Source organism: Hibiscus syriacus, unplaced genomic scaffold, assembly GCF_006381635.1.
Source record: "Hibiscus syriacus cultivar Baekdansim isolate YM2019G1 unplaced genomic scaffold, ASM638163v2 tig00111008_pilon, whole genome shotgun sequence".
Classification (NCBI taxonomy): Eukaryota; Viridiplantae; Streptophyta; class Magnoliopsida; order Malvales; family Malvaceae; genus Hibiscus; species Hibiscus syriacus.
The window spans coordinates 733,517-747,472 of record NW_024062951.1 but is presented as its reverse complement, the minus strand read 5'-3'; the positions used below and the strand labels follow the sequence as shown (position 1 = coordinate 747,472).

The window sequence follows — 13,956 nt, the reverse complement described above, 5'->3', positions numbered from 1 at the left end:
AGTTTATCCTATTAATTTAATTTAACCATTTTTCCTCTGACCGACTGACCCTAAGTTTTTGAACAATAAATCTGACCCTGCTTTTAGACATACATTTTCTTCTCTCCGTTTGGCTAACTCGGTTTCGTTTGCAGCCGCTCATTGTCCTCTCATCTGCCTTTTCATTCGTGAATGTTATCATCCCTGATTAATCGCAGTGCATGTATTTGTCCACCTGTTCATGTGTCATTGCAATATGCTTTGTGATTGAAGCAGTGAATGTTTGATCTCTCGTCTTCTTCACTGTATGTATTTGATATGGTTTATAATTTTTCAATATTGGTAATCAATACTTTTAATAAAAAATTATTAAAATCTAAGTAAAAGGATTAAAACCACATAATATAAGTATATATAGGTATCCCATGTAAAACAATAGGGGGGCCATGCAGCATCTCTTGTTATTTAAATTTAATCACATGGATAAAATAAAATTTACTGAAACGTTTGTTGAAATTGAATTAATAGAATTGATGATTTTGATTCAATTAATTAATAAGAATCAAATTTATTTATTATTTTATTTAAAGTGGTTATAGTCTTTCTTTAAATAGATTGTTTATATTTTTTTTTCTGCCACACACAAATTAGGGTTTTGGAGAGAAATAAGATTGAGCGAAATGAGAGGATGGGATGAAGAAGACCTGCCAAATAGAACAGATTTTAGGGGACAAGTGAAACGTGGAAATTTATATATTTAATCTAAAATTGAATTTAATTAAAGAAAACGAGTTATTTTTAATATTATTATGATTATAATATTGTTTATATTATTTTAAAATTTCTGATTGAATTTGAATTATAATTAAAAATGATATATTGTGATAAGTTAACATTTATATATTTAACCTAAAATTAAAATCAAATTAAACAAGACAACTCATTTTTAACCATTTTTAATTTATTTTTTGTAAAAATTTCCATGTGAAAATGTAGAAGAAATGTAAAGAAAACTTTGGGAAATAATCCAAACAAGGATTATAGTATCCGTATTTTATGAAGAAGATCCAAACTTTCCATATATAAGTATCTATTGTCAATCAACTTTAGCTTATATATAGTCTACAGCAATAGCAATAAAACATAAAACACAAAAAGAATTACATAAAGCTTAGTTATACCACAATGGCTTCCATTCTCCACTTCTTCTTTGCAGCTCTCTTTCTTGCTCTCCTTGGCCAAGGATATTGTCAATGCTCTATAGCCGACGTGAGGATCAGCCAAACGCAAACTGGGAAGACAGTGGAAAACAAGCCGGAATGGAAAGCCACAATCACCAACGGTTGCCCTTGCACTCAGTCTGATTTGAAGCTCAGCTGTGACGGATTTCAGTCGGCGGAAGCTGTTGATCCGTCGGTGATGTCGAAATCAGGGGGAGAATGCTTGATCAACGGTGGCGAGCCAGTGGCTCCCAACAGCGACTTGAGTTTCAACTATGCTTGGGATACTTCGTTTTCTTTCAAGCCCCTTTCATCCCAACCCAACTGTTCTTAAATTTTCAATCCAAGACTTTTGAACTCTACTGTTGTATTTTTTCCCTTCAATAATGAAATAAAATTTTAGCCGTTTACATAAATATATATATATATATATTTTCTTTTCTATATATTTTCTATATGGTTATTTGTCAAATTATACTGAAATAATTATATAGAAACAACGTAAAAATAATTAATATTGTGTTTCTCTAATCCAGATTTTATCTGGAATAAAACCTTTAAAATGTAAAACTGGCTCAAAACTATACCCCTTCCTTCACCAAGGCAGGAAAAGTTTCCTTTTTTAAAAGAATAATATAAGTAGATAAAATATAAATCGAGTTGTTTTTCCTTTTTTACTGGGTAATCAAATTATTTTTATTAAAAGAGACAATAAGCCTAGAAAATCATAACAACAGCAGAAAATAAGAGTTGTTTTAAATCTGAGTTAATTACAAGATAGTATTTGTTCGAAATACTTTCTATTAATTGATAATAAATGTTTAAGTACCTCTGTGTATGTCGTACTCAAACCCAGAATCTCTATGAATAATAATCGTTCATTTAACAAAATTTCGAAATGAAGTAGCTTTTGGAAACATTATTAAGAAGAAGAGGCGATTAATTATTCGTCTAAATAGTATTAAAAAAACTTTAACATATTTCATTATGATGATCTAATCAGAATTGGGAGAGAACTTCGAATAGAGCTTCCAACTATTTTAGATGACGATGAACTTTCGTTGATGCAAAAATTAAGGTGTACGTGGATACTTGATGTGGATCGTAAAATTGATGGTTGCAAATGGTGTTATGATGATAGTTGAGAGAAGAATTACAATTGTGATGATTTTTGGTGGTTTATTTCTTTTGGTTTCTCGAGGTAGTGTAATTTTCTATCCCTAGTCTTGTATGATGATTTACATACAAGTCCTTAGCGTTGGTGTCAGACCTAGAAGGATGATGATTATTTTTAGATTAACAAGGTAAATAGATATGACTGTTAGCTAATAAATCGCATGAGCCTACTAGTAGTAATGTCAAGAGACTAAGGCTGACTTGAATATATGAAATTTCGGAGCCTTCAGGGTTTGATAGGTGAAGAAATGTCAGCAGATGTGTGGTTTGCGGAGGAAGTCTGGTGGAGGTACAACACTTTCTCACTTTGTTTGAAAAAAAGTTCATAAAGTGATTTTAATCAAGACTTGTAGAAGAAAAGAGTAAATGCTTTCATTTTCTTTTGCCTTTAATTTCCAAATCGTTGAAATATTTTCCTACGAAATTTCTTACTTTGTGTTTGAAGTTTCTTCTTTATTTTTCTTGATACGATGACGAAGGGAGTTGCGAGAGTAGTCAAGAATCTGCAGGATAAAATAAAGACAAACTAATCGCTTTTGGTGATTGGTCAAGTATAAAACCAACTAGAATGAGGCAGAGGTTGTTGCAGTCGTGGTTCGTAATGGGCAAACTACATCTTTAAGTTTAAGATCTTCATCTACCTAAGCAACTTCGATGAGGGGGAGAATGGGAGCAGGGTGGATTTACCTGCCTTTGTTCGCGTTGGAAGCTGGATTTTGTTGGTGAAATAGAAACCGCAAAAATCAAATCGTTACTGAATAGTTAAAAATAAATAAACAAGAATTCGATCAATCGTGTCGTATTATTAATTATTATCTTAAAAATAAATTTGTCTCGATGTGTGTAATCGCTGTAGTAGGCGGCCTTCCTCCGAGATTAACACAACCTCTCCGATAATTCGTACACAAATCATGATAATTCTCAATAAAATATTAATTTTGCTGAACGAAAAAAAGGCAAACCGGATGTAATTAAGCACCTGTAACTGCCATCATAAAATAATCGTTTAGAGCTGTAATATAACCTTATCTACAACCAGACAATATTATAAAATTCACTTTGATTCATTTATCAGGTTAAAATCAAGTCGATGCTCGATTCATATCGAATTTGAATAAATTAATTCACATTAATTTCCATTCAAATTACTTTTAGTTTGGATTATTTTCTAATATTGTTTATTATCATTCTTTAATTTTAAATCAACAAAATTTTGTCTAGAAAAGGATCAAGCCCTAAAATCTATTATTTTGGTATCAGACTATTAAGTTTAAACTATTAAAAATAATTTTTAATTATATTCAATATTATTTCCGTAAAAGTATGTATTTATATGATTATTTCAAGATTAAATTGAATTGAATCGATAAAATAAAATTAGTGGAAACTTTTGTTTAAATTGAATTAATAGGAACGATGAATTTAATTAAATTAATTAATAAAATAAATTAAAATTAAGTTTATTCTATATAGGTGGTTATTGTTTTTTTAAAAATAAATTGTTATATTTGTTTATGTCACTCATAAATTAGGGTTTTTTTTGGGGAAAAAGATTGAGGGAAATGAGAGAATGGGATGAAGAGGACCTGCAAAATAGAATAAATTTTAAGGGGCAAGTTAACGAAATATTTGTTTATATTATTTTAAAATTTCTGATTGACTTTTAATTATAAATTAAAATAATATTAACTCAACTGACAAAAAATCCTCAAGGTGAAAAATAAAAAAGCATATATTTATGATGTGTGGAAATTTAAATATTTGACCTAAAATTAAAATTAAAATAAAACAAAACCACCTCCTTTAAACTATTTTTTTATTACCCTTCCGGTTCATGACCTACTTAAACAATATCAAAAGGCTTACCACTTGAACCGATCCCGTTAGTTACTTCAAACCATTTTTAATCACCAATAATTTCTTCTTCGTTTTTTTGTAAAAATTTATATGCGAATGTACAAATTCATGTCAGCATAAAAATATGGTAATGTAGAAGAAATGTAAAGAAAACTTTAGGAAATAATCCAAACAAGGATTATAGTATCCGTATTTTATGAAGAAAATCCAAACTTTCCATATATAAGTATCTATTGTCAATCAACTTTAGCTTATATATAGTCTACAGCAATAGCAATAAAACATAAAACACAAAAAGAATAACAAATAGTTTAATTATACTACAATGGCTTCCACTGTCCACTTCTTCCTTGCAGCTCTCTTTCTTGCTCTCGTTGGCCAAGGTAATTCCCAACCCATATATATATATATATATATATATTGTTGCGGAAGACGGCTATCGGATAGAGCAAAATCGCAACTGATAATTTGAGAAAATAAAAATGAAGATAAAGAAGACACACAATTTACGTGGAAAACCCCTAAATAATATAGGGCAAAAACACGGGCAACGGTAAAAGAATTTCACTATGAGAAAATATGAATTACAACTTCTCTCGATCTACCAAGGAGAAAATAATGATAATTCTCTCTTGATAAAAAGAAGAAAATAATTCTCAAGAAACTCTCCAAATTCTCTCTAGTATTGGAAGAAAGCTAGAATGCGTTGGGATGATTTTGAAGCTAAATGAGCTAGGGTATTTATAGTTGAAGCTTAAGGACTAATCTTGTAAATACCCTAAAGTACAATGACTAAAATATGTAATTTTGTCATGTCTATTTTCAACCATTATTAGTGCCAACTATAAACCATTATTGTTGCCAACTTACAATGCATTATGAACCATTTTTATGCATTATGCAACTATTATTAGTTGCATGACAACTAATAATCTCCCACTTGAAGATTTGATTAGAACAATCATATCTTTACACCATTGTTTCTACCTTGTACCATCATGTTGCTTACGACTCTGACAGGCCACAAGAGGATTGACACCAAGGAAATTTATCAGTATTGATCGCTTTCGTCATGAAATCTGCTATGTTGTCTTTGATATGGATCTTCTGCATATCTACCGTCCCTTTTTCTACATTTTCACGAATGAAATGGCACTGAACTCGTATGTGCTTTGTCATTGAATGAAATGCTGGATTCCTTGCTAAATGCAAGGCGCTTTGACTGTCACAAAACAAAGAGACATACTCTTGATTGTGCCCAAGCTCCTCCAATAGCATTTTCAACCAGATTGCTTCTTTACTGGCTTGTGTAGCTGCTACATATTCTGCCTCTGTTGTGGATGTAGCCACAACTGACTACAATTTTGAAACCCAGCTTACAGCTCCACCAACAACTTTGAACACATATCCTGTAGTAGATTTGCTTTTATCCAAATCCCATGCATAGTCAGAATCTAAATACCCATTGATTAGTAAGTTTGATCTTTCGTAACATAATGCAATATTTGAGGTCCCTTTGATATATCTCATGATCCTCTTTACTGTATTCCAATGCTCTTTGCCTAGATTCGTCATGTACCGACTAACCACTCTCACTGCTTGTGCAATGTCTGGTCTTGTGCATATTATAGCGAACATTAAACTTCCCACTGCTGATGCATACGGTACTCGAGACATCTACATCATCTCTTCTTCACTGCTAGGACTCATACTGGAGGATAATTTGAAGTTAATAGGAAGAGGAGTAGAAATTGGCTTACAATCGTACATGCTGAATCGTGACAAGATCTTCTTCAAATAATTCTTTAGTGAAAGCCAAATCTTCCTATTACTTCTATCTCGGTGAATTTGCATCCCTAGAATCTTGTTTGCTGATCCCAAGTCCTTCATTTCAAATTCCCTAGCTAGTTGTGCCTTCAATTCTTCAATATGATCTTTGTTGGGTCCTGCAACCAACATGACATCCACATACAACAGCAAAATAACAAAATCGTTATCATCAGACCTCTTGAAATAAGCACAAGGATCTGTATTAAGTTTGTTGTATCCAATGCACATAATGAAAGAATCAAATCTCTTATACCAATACCTCGGCGCCTGCTTTAGATCGTACAGTTGTTCAACCTGCAAACCAAGTTCTTCTTTTCTTTTTCTTCAAAACCTTCAGGCTGGAGCATGTAAATCTCTTCTTCAAGATTTCCATGAAGAAAAACTGTTTTAACATCTAGCTACTCTAGATGTAAATTCAATGTAGCACACATTGCCAAAACTACTCGAACTGTTGTTAGTCAAACCACAGGAGAAAAGATTTCATTGAAATCAATACATTCTTTTTTAGCATATCCTTTGACCACCAGTCTTGCACGATACCTCTCAACTTGATCGTCACCATTTCGCTTGATTTTGAAGACCCATTTGCTACCAATTGGCTTCCTTCCTTGTGGTAGTGGCACAAGGTCCCATGTATTATTTTTATGAAGGGCTTCAATTTCCTCTTGCATCGCCATCATCCATAGTGAAGCATCTGAGCTGTTTATTGCCTCCTGGTATGTTGATGGCTCACCGTCCTCTGTTAAAATGCAGTATGCAATATTACATTCTATAACATAATCTGAGTGCCAATTGGGACGTCTTTTCACACGATCTGATTGACGAGTTGTTGGAGCTTCAGAACTCTCTGGTTCTTGTTCATCATGTGCTGGTTCTGCTTCAAAAGAATCTCTTTGTTCAAACTCCTTTTCCACATGTATCTGTGTAGTCTCTGACTTTGCAGCGCTACCATCTTCTTCTTTTCTTTGTAGCTTATCTTCTACAAAGATAACATCCCTGTTAATGATCACTTTGCGGGCAGTGGGATCCCATAAGAGATACCCCTTTACACCATCAACATACCCCAATAATTTGCATTTCCTGGATTTTGGATCCAGCTTTAAAATTTATTGGGAGTTGTACATCACGTATACAATACTTCCAAATACATGGAGGTTTGAATAATCAACTGGTTTACCAGTCCACATCTCCATTGGTGTCTTCAGCTCTATTACAATTGATGGAGCTCGATCCACTAAATAACAGGCAGTATTGACCGCTTCTGCCCAGAATGATTTTTCTAGGCCTGCATCCCTCAACATTGCTCTTGTTCTTTCTAACAAGGTTTTGTTCATCTGCTCTGCCACTCCATTTTGTTGAGGAGTGTTCTCTACTGTGAACTGTCTTTTGATGTCTTCTTTCCTGCAAAAGTCATCAAATTCTTCGCTTGTGTATTCTCCTACATTATCTGTTCTGAAACACTTGATCTTATTTCCAGAATCAAGTTCCACCCACGCTTTGAAGATTTTGAAAATTGAAAACACATCCGACTTCTTCTTAATAGGGTACACCCAACATCTCCTGGAGTAGTCATCAATAAATGAGACAAAATATTTTGCTCCACCTAGGGATGTAACTGGTGCTTGCCATATGTCAGAATGAACCAATTCTAGAACACTTTTGCCTCTAGAATTTGACGTGTTGAATTTCAACCGGTGCTGCTTACTTGTTATGCAATGCTCACACAAATGAAGTGTTACATTTGTTAAGCCTAGAAGTAGCTTTGCTCCACAAGAACTTTTATTCCTTGTTCTGACATGTGTCCAAGTTTCTGATGCCATAACATTGCAGAATCTGAACTACATGAGGCAATAGAGGCTTCTGCTTCTAGCAAAGTCTCTCCCTTCAGTATGTACAAGTTTGCTGCTATCTTTTCACCTTTCAGCACCACAAACGCTCCACGAAACACCTTCATGATTCATTTCTGTGTTTCAATCTTGCTTGCATTATTATCCAACAATTAGTAGGATAATAAATTTTTCTTCAAGCCTTTCACGTGCCGCACATCTCAAACAACTTTAAATATTCCATCATACATCTTCAATTTGATGGTTCTCACGCCAACGATCTCAATGGCATGATCATTGCAACTATATACAGATCCTCCTGAGACAGGTTCATAATGATAAAACTATTCTCTTCTTGAGGTCATGTGACATGTTGCTCCCGAATCAATGAGACATATATCGGCATATCTCTTTCTACCTTCCACGGTGGTTGACGCTTCATAACATAGAGCATCTTCATCATCTGAAGTGTTTGTTGTATTGCCTTGTGGATTGGAGTTTTTATTTAGACTCCAACAATCATTTTTCAAGTGACCATTCTTTCCAAAATTGTAGCACTTTAAATACTTCTTGCTCCTCGACTTCGATCTACCATATTTGTGACTGCTACTTTGGCCATGTTCTGTTGATCTCCCTCTCATCGTTGTCAACGCTTCTGCTTGTTGCAGATTTACTTGTATGTCTTCCTTGTTCTTGCGCCGATTTTCTTCTTGTAGAACAGCAGCTGCAACGTCATCGAAGACTAGACTGGTGACATTACTATTTGTCAAGTTGATGATGAGTTGATCATACGAATCAGGTAGACTTTGAAGTAGAAGTTCAACACGTTCTTGTTCTCCTATTGTACATCTTAAGGATGTAAGCTGAGAAAATAATGTGTTCAGTGTGTTTAAGTGCTCCATCACTGAAGTAGATTCTGGCATCCGAAGAGTATATAATTTTCTCTTAAGGAAAATTTTATTGTGCAGCGATGTGGCCTCGTATAGTTTGGTGAGATGATCCCATATCTCCTTAGCTGTATTCTTCTCCTTGATGCTTGACAATACTTCATCTGTTAATGCTAGATAAAAGTTTGCCATAGCATTTTTGTCTATTTAGATCCATTTGTTGTCATCTGTGAAATCTACCGGGATTTGACTGATAGCTTCTAGACAACCGTCTTTTCTCAAGATGACATTCATCTTCAATTTCCACAATGAGAAATTTTTCCCATTGAATTTTTCAATATCAAATTTCGTTGTCATAGCTTCTTTTACGGATAGCTTCCACTATTTCACTATCGTGAATAGTTCTCTGGAACCTTCAAAGAATGAGTAATACCTTCTTACTTTCTTATGTTGGAGGATCCACCTTTTGGTGGCAACCACAAAGACAATAAGCAGATATGACACACTCTAATCTGGCTCGGATACCAATTGTTGCGGAAGACGGCTATCGGATAGAGCAAAATTGCAACTGATAATTTGAGAAAATAAAGATAAAGAATACACAAAATTTACGTGAAAAACCCCTAAATAATATATGGTAAAAACCACGAGCAACGGTAGAAGAATTTCACTATGAGAAAATAGGAATTACAACTTCTCTCGATCTACCAAGGAGAAAACAATGATAATTCTCTCTTGATAAAAAAGGAGAAAATAACTCTCAAGAAACTCTCTAAATTCTCTCTAGTATTGGAAGAAAGCTAGAATGCTTTGGGATGATTTTGAAGCTAAATGAGCTAGGGTATTTATAGTTGAAGCTTAAGGACTAATCTTGTAAATACCCTAAAGTACAATGACTAAAATGTGTAAGTTTGCCATGTCACTTTTCAACCATTATTAGTGCCAACTATGAACCATTATTGTTGTCAACTTACAATGCATTATGAACCATTATTATGCATTATACAACTATTATTAGTTGCATGACAACTAATATGTGTGTGTTATGATCTTAAAACTTGTATTATGTTGACACTCATATTTTACCCTCATATATTTTGAAGGATACTGTCAATGCTCTATAGCCGACGTGACAATCAGTCAAACGCAAACTGGGAAGACAGTGGAAAACAAGCCAGAATGGAAAGCCACAATCACCAACAGTTGCCCTTGCACTCAGTCTGATTTGAAACTTAGCTGTGACATATTTCAGACGGTGGAAACTGTTGATCCATCGGTGATGTCGAAATCAGGGGGAGAATGCTTGATCAACAGTGGTGAGCCAGTGGCTCCCAACAGCGACTTGAGTTTCAACTATGCTTGGGATACTTCATTTTCTTTCAAACCCCTTTCATCCCAACCCAACTGTTCTTAAATCTTGAATTTAAAGATATGATTTTTGAGTTCTAGTGTTATTTGGTTCCTTCAATCATGAAATAAAATTTTACTTGCTTATATAAATATAAATTATTTTCATGCTTTTTTATATATATTTTAATATTATTTACCTAATGATATTGAAATAATAATAAAAAATTTGATATTGTGTTTCCCTCATCCTTTTTCTTGAATTTTATTAGGAATAAAACTGTTAAAATATAAAATTGTCCCCAAACTTATTTAATACTTTTAAGAATAATTTGATATCTGAATCTAATAAGTGATCTCGATAGTTAAAAAGAATGTTATTCTTCTTTGAGCTATTGGATTTAAATAACTGCGTCTGTTGTAGGGTGTTTTATGTATTTAAATGTTATTGCTAATGTTTTGAAACCAATGATCAAGCCGGCATCAAGATGGAACCAGTTGCTTTATCATCACCCGTAATTTCCTATCGTCAGCAGTACACTCTATTGTTGACTTATGATATTGTTCTTATGCTACCACGATTTGGTGCTGAGAGTAGGGGTGGTGGAAGGGAAAGCCACTTTTTACATTTAATGTTCCAAATGGTTTATCGACTTCTCGAACAAGGAGGCCCCTCTCCGAGACATATCGTGACCGATGAGAGTGAGACGTTTATCGAGCTTGGAGGAGAGCTTGAAATGGCGAAGTAGTTCGGCCATGATATCAACGGAGGGAACATCTTCCAAAGCGACAATGAAAACCGCCATTTTTCTTGCTGGAAATAATAGGTGATTAAATCAAACTACGAGAGAAAAGAACACCAAAGAAAACCGAACTGAAAAAGTATATATGAAGAGGAAGGAGCGTAGGTGGGTGGAAACCGTTAAGATATGTTTTTGGACTTTCAAATGTTTTGGTAAGACAAGAAGTTGTTTGTTTTCACATTGTCAAATTTATTAGGGTAAACTACATGTATGGTCACTAATATTTGAGTAAATTTTATTTTTTCATTGAAGTTTTAAAAATAAAAAATCAATCACTAACGTTATCGATTTATAACAAATCGATCACTTGTCGTTAACATCTATTACTAGAAGTAACGAAATGTTGATATGGTGCGTTAAGTTGACTTGTTTGGAACTGTTTGGCCATGCTAGACCAAAGTTGATAGAGTTTTGACTCTAATAAAAGAAAGAGAAAATAACTTCAGTGACTGAAAATACCTTATAATATACGATTTTAACCAACTTTTTTTGGATTTGCGAAAATGACCAACAAGTCCGCAACGCGAACTTCAATTTCGCAACACAGGTTCCAAAATCGCAACGCGAAAGTCAAATTCGCAACGCGAATAGTTAAATCGCAACGATAATATGTAATTCGCAACGCGAATAGGTAAATCGCAACAATAATATGTAAATCACAATGCAAATTCTCCAATTTCGCAACTCGAATTTCGCAACGCGAATAGGTAAATCGCAACGATAATATGTATATCGCAACGTGAATTCTCCAAATTCGCAACTCAAATTTCGCAACGCTAATTACCGATATTGGTAATTAGCGTTGCGAAAACAAAATTCGCGTTGCGATTTTGGAGAATCGCGTTGCGAATTTCGTTTTCGCAACGCTAATTACCTATTTTGGTAATTAGCGTTGCAAAAATGAAATTCGCGTTGCGATTTTGGAGAATCGCGTTGCGATTTTGGAGAATCGCGTTGCAAATAGTTAAATCGCAACGATAATATGTAAATCGCAACGCGAATTCTCCAAATTCGTAACTCGAATTTCGCAACGCCAATTACCGATATAGGTAATTAGCGTTGCGAAAACGAAATACGCGTTGCGAAAACAAAATTCGCAACTCGAATTTCGCAACGCTAATTACCGATATAGGTAATTAGCGTTGCGAAAATAAAATTCGCGTTGCGATTTTGGAGAATCGCGTTGCGATAGTACTGTTTACCTATATCGGTAATTAGCGTTGCGAATTTGACTTTTGTGTTGCGATTTACATATTCGCGTTGCGATTTTGGAACCTGTGTTGCGAAATTGAAGTTCACATTACGAATTTTTTTGTCATTTTCGCAAATCCAAAAAAAGTTGGTTAAAATCTTATATTATAAGGCATTTTCGGTCACTGAAGTTATTTTCTCTAAAAAAATGGTCACTAGGGAAAGAATGAAGGATATCATGTAGAGGAAGAATACGATAAGGATATATTAGGGTCATGATCCCAAATATATTTGAAAAATTACAATTTGAACCTTTGAAATTTAAAAAAAAAAAATTTAACTCGTATTTTTTTTTTAGAAATTCATTTTAAGATTTAATTTTTGAAATATTCTTAATTAAATCCCTCTCATAATTTTAAAAAATTTCATTTATTCTCTCAAAATTTTTAAAAATTTAGTTAGACCCCAATTTTCTTGAAATTTATAAACTAAGCCCTTTAAAATTTTTAATTTAAACCTCTACTTTTTTTAAAATTTTAAGTTGACCTATCAAATTATATCACCAAGTTCTACCACTAATATTATCATCCGCCACCTCACTACTCACTACTCACTACTCAAAATCACTCTTTCTCTTCAGTAACCACTCTCTAATCTCACGTTTTACTTAATCATCAAACCTTTCCCTCTCTCACTAATGTTTGTATAAGAAGCTTAGTCTGCTTCTTTCTTAATTTCGTTTTTCTAATTTCTATTTTATGAATATTTGAGTCTTTCAATTTTTTTGCGACTCTGTTTTGGTCAGAGGGAGTGGTTGTTGCGACACTCCTCAATGACGATTGAAGAGGACACTGAGAACTGCGAGAGTAGAGCTGTGGACTCGTTGGCCCATGTGAATCCTCGACATCAAAGGCAAAAGCTTGATGTTTGCAACGAGGTGCTTAAGCTTATCCATGAGTCTAAATTATGAGGAAGCTAATCTGTCTTGCTTCGATGATCAGCTCTGACTTCATTTCTACAAACTCCCTGCTCAGTACCACGTTTAACCCTAGCTTTATGCTTTCTGTCGACTCTGCACTTCTTTTTATATGTGAATATCAAAGTAGGGATAGTCCTAGAAGGGGGCGGGAGGGAATGTGGCGGGAGGGACGGTGGCCCCCTAAAATGTTTGAATTTCTATATGTTAAATATTTTCTTTGTATTTTATAGTTAAAATATGTTTTCTCCTTCTAAAATTTTATAAGTTTGAACCTTTAACATAAAATCATATATGTTCGTCCTTGTATTAGAGTATGCATAATAAAGCTAAAAGCACTAAACAAATTATTGATATATAAAATTAACTATAAAAAATACTATTTGAAACATCATCAATAAAAAATTATAAATATTTTTAAGAAAATATCAAATGTCTCATTCAATTATGTATAATTTTTCACAAATAAATATTTGAAAATATATATATATATAAAAGAAGACTCGATTGAATATTAGTTAGACTGATATCATTACTATTATAACATTTTTAAAACGATAAATTTAAAGGTATAATTATCTCCAATTTATTTTAAATAATCATGCTTTAAATACTATATAAAATATCTATATGAAAGAAGTTAATGGAATGCTCAATATCATTTCAATTTTTAATTATTTTTAAAAAATGTTTTTAAGTATAAAATAATTCAAACAACAAAATATAAATAATAATAAAATAGAATTATCATAAAAGGAATATAATAAAAAAATTAAATCCGCCTTTCTCCTCAATAAACCCTAACTTTTTGGTCAAGTAAATAATTGTAGATATATACACCCCATTGCACTTACTAGTTGCAAA

General features: G+C 33.3%; 1 protein-coding gene across 1 annotated transcript; it reads left to right on the top strand.

Moving 5' to 3' along the window:
* The first annotated feature begins 1,138 nt into the window (after window positions 1-1,138).
* Window positions 1,139-1,571, top strand: LOC120149780 (uncharacterized protein At1g05835-like). Its single transcript, XM_039162484.1, has one exon. The coding sequence runs from the start codon at window positions 1,165-1,167 to the stop codon at window positions 1,531-1,533; it is 369 nt and encodes a 122-aa protein (XP_039018415.1). The 5' UTR covers window positions 1,139-1,164; the 3' UTR covers window positions 1,534-1,571.
* The last annotated feature ends 12,385 nt before the right edge of the window (window positions 1,572-13,956 follow it).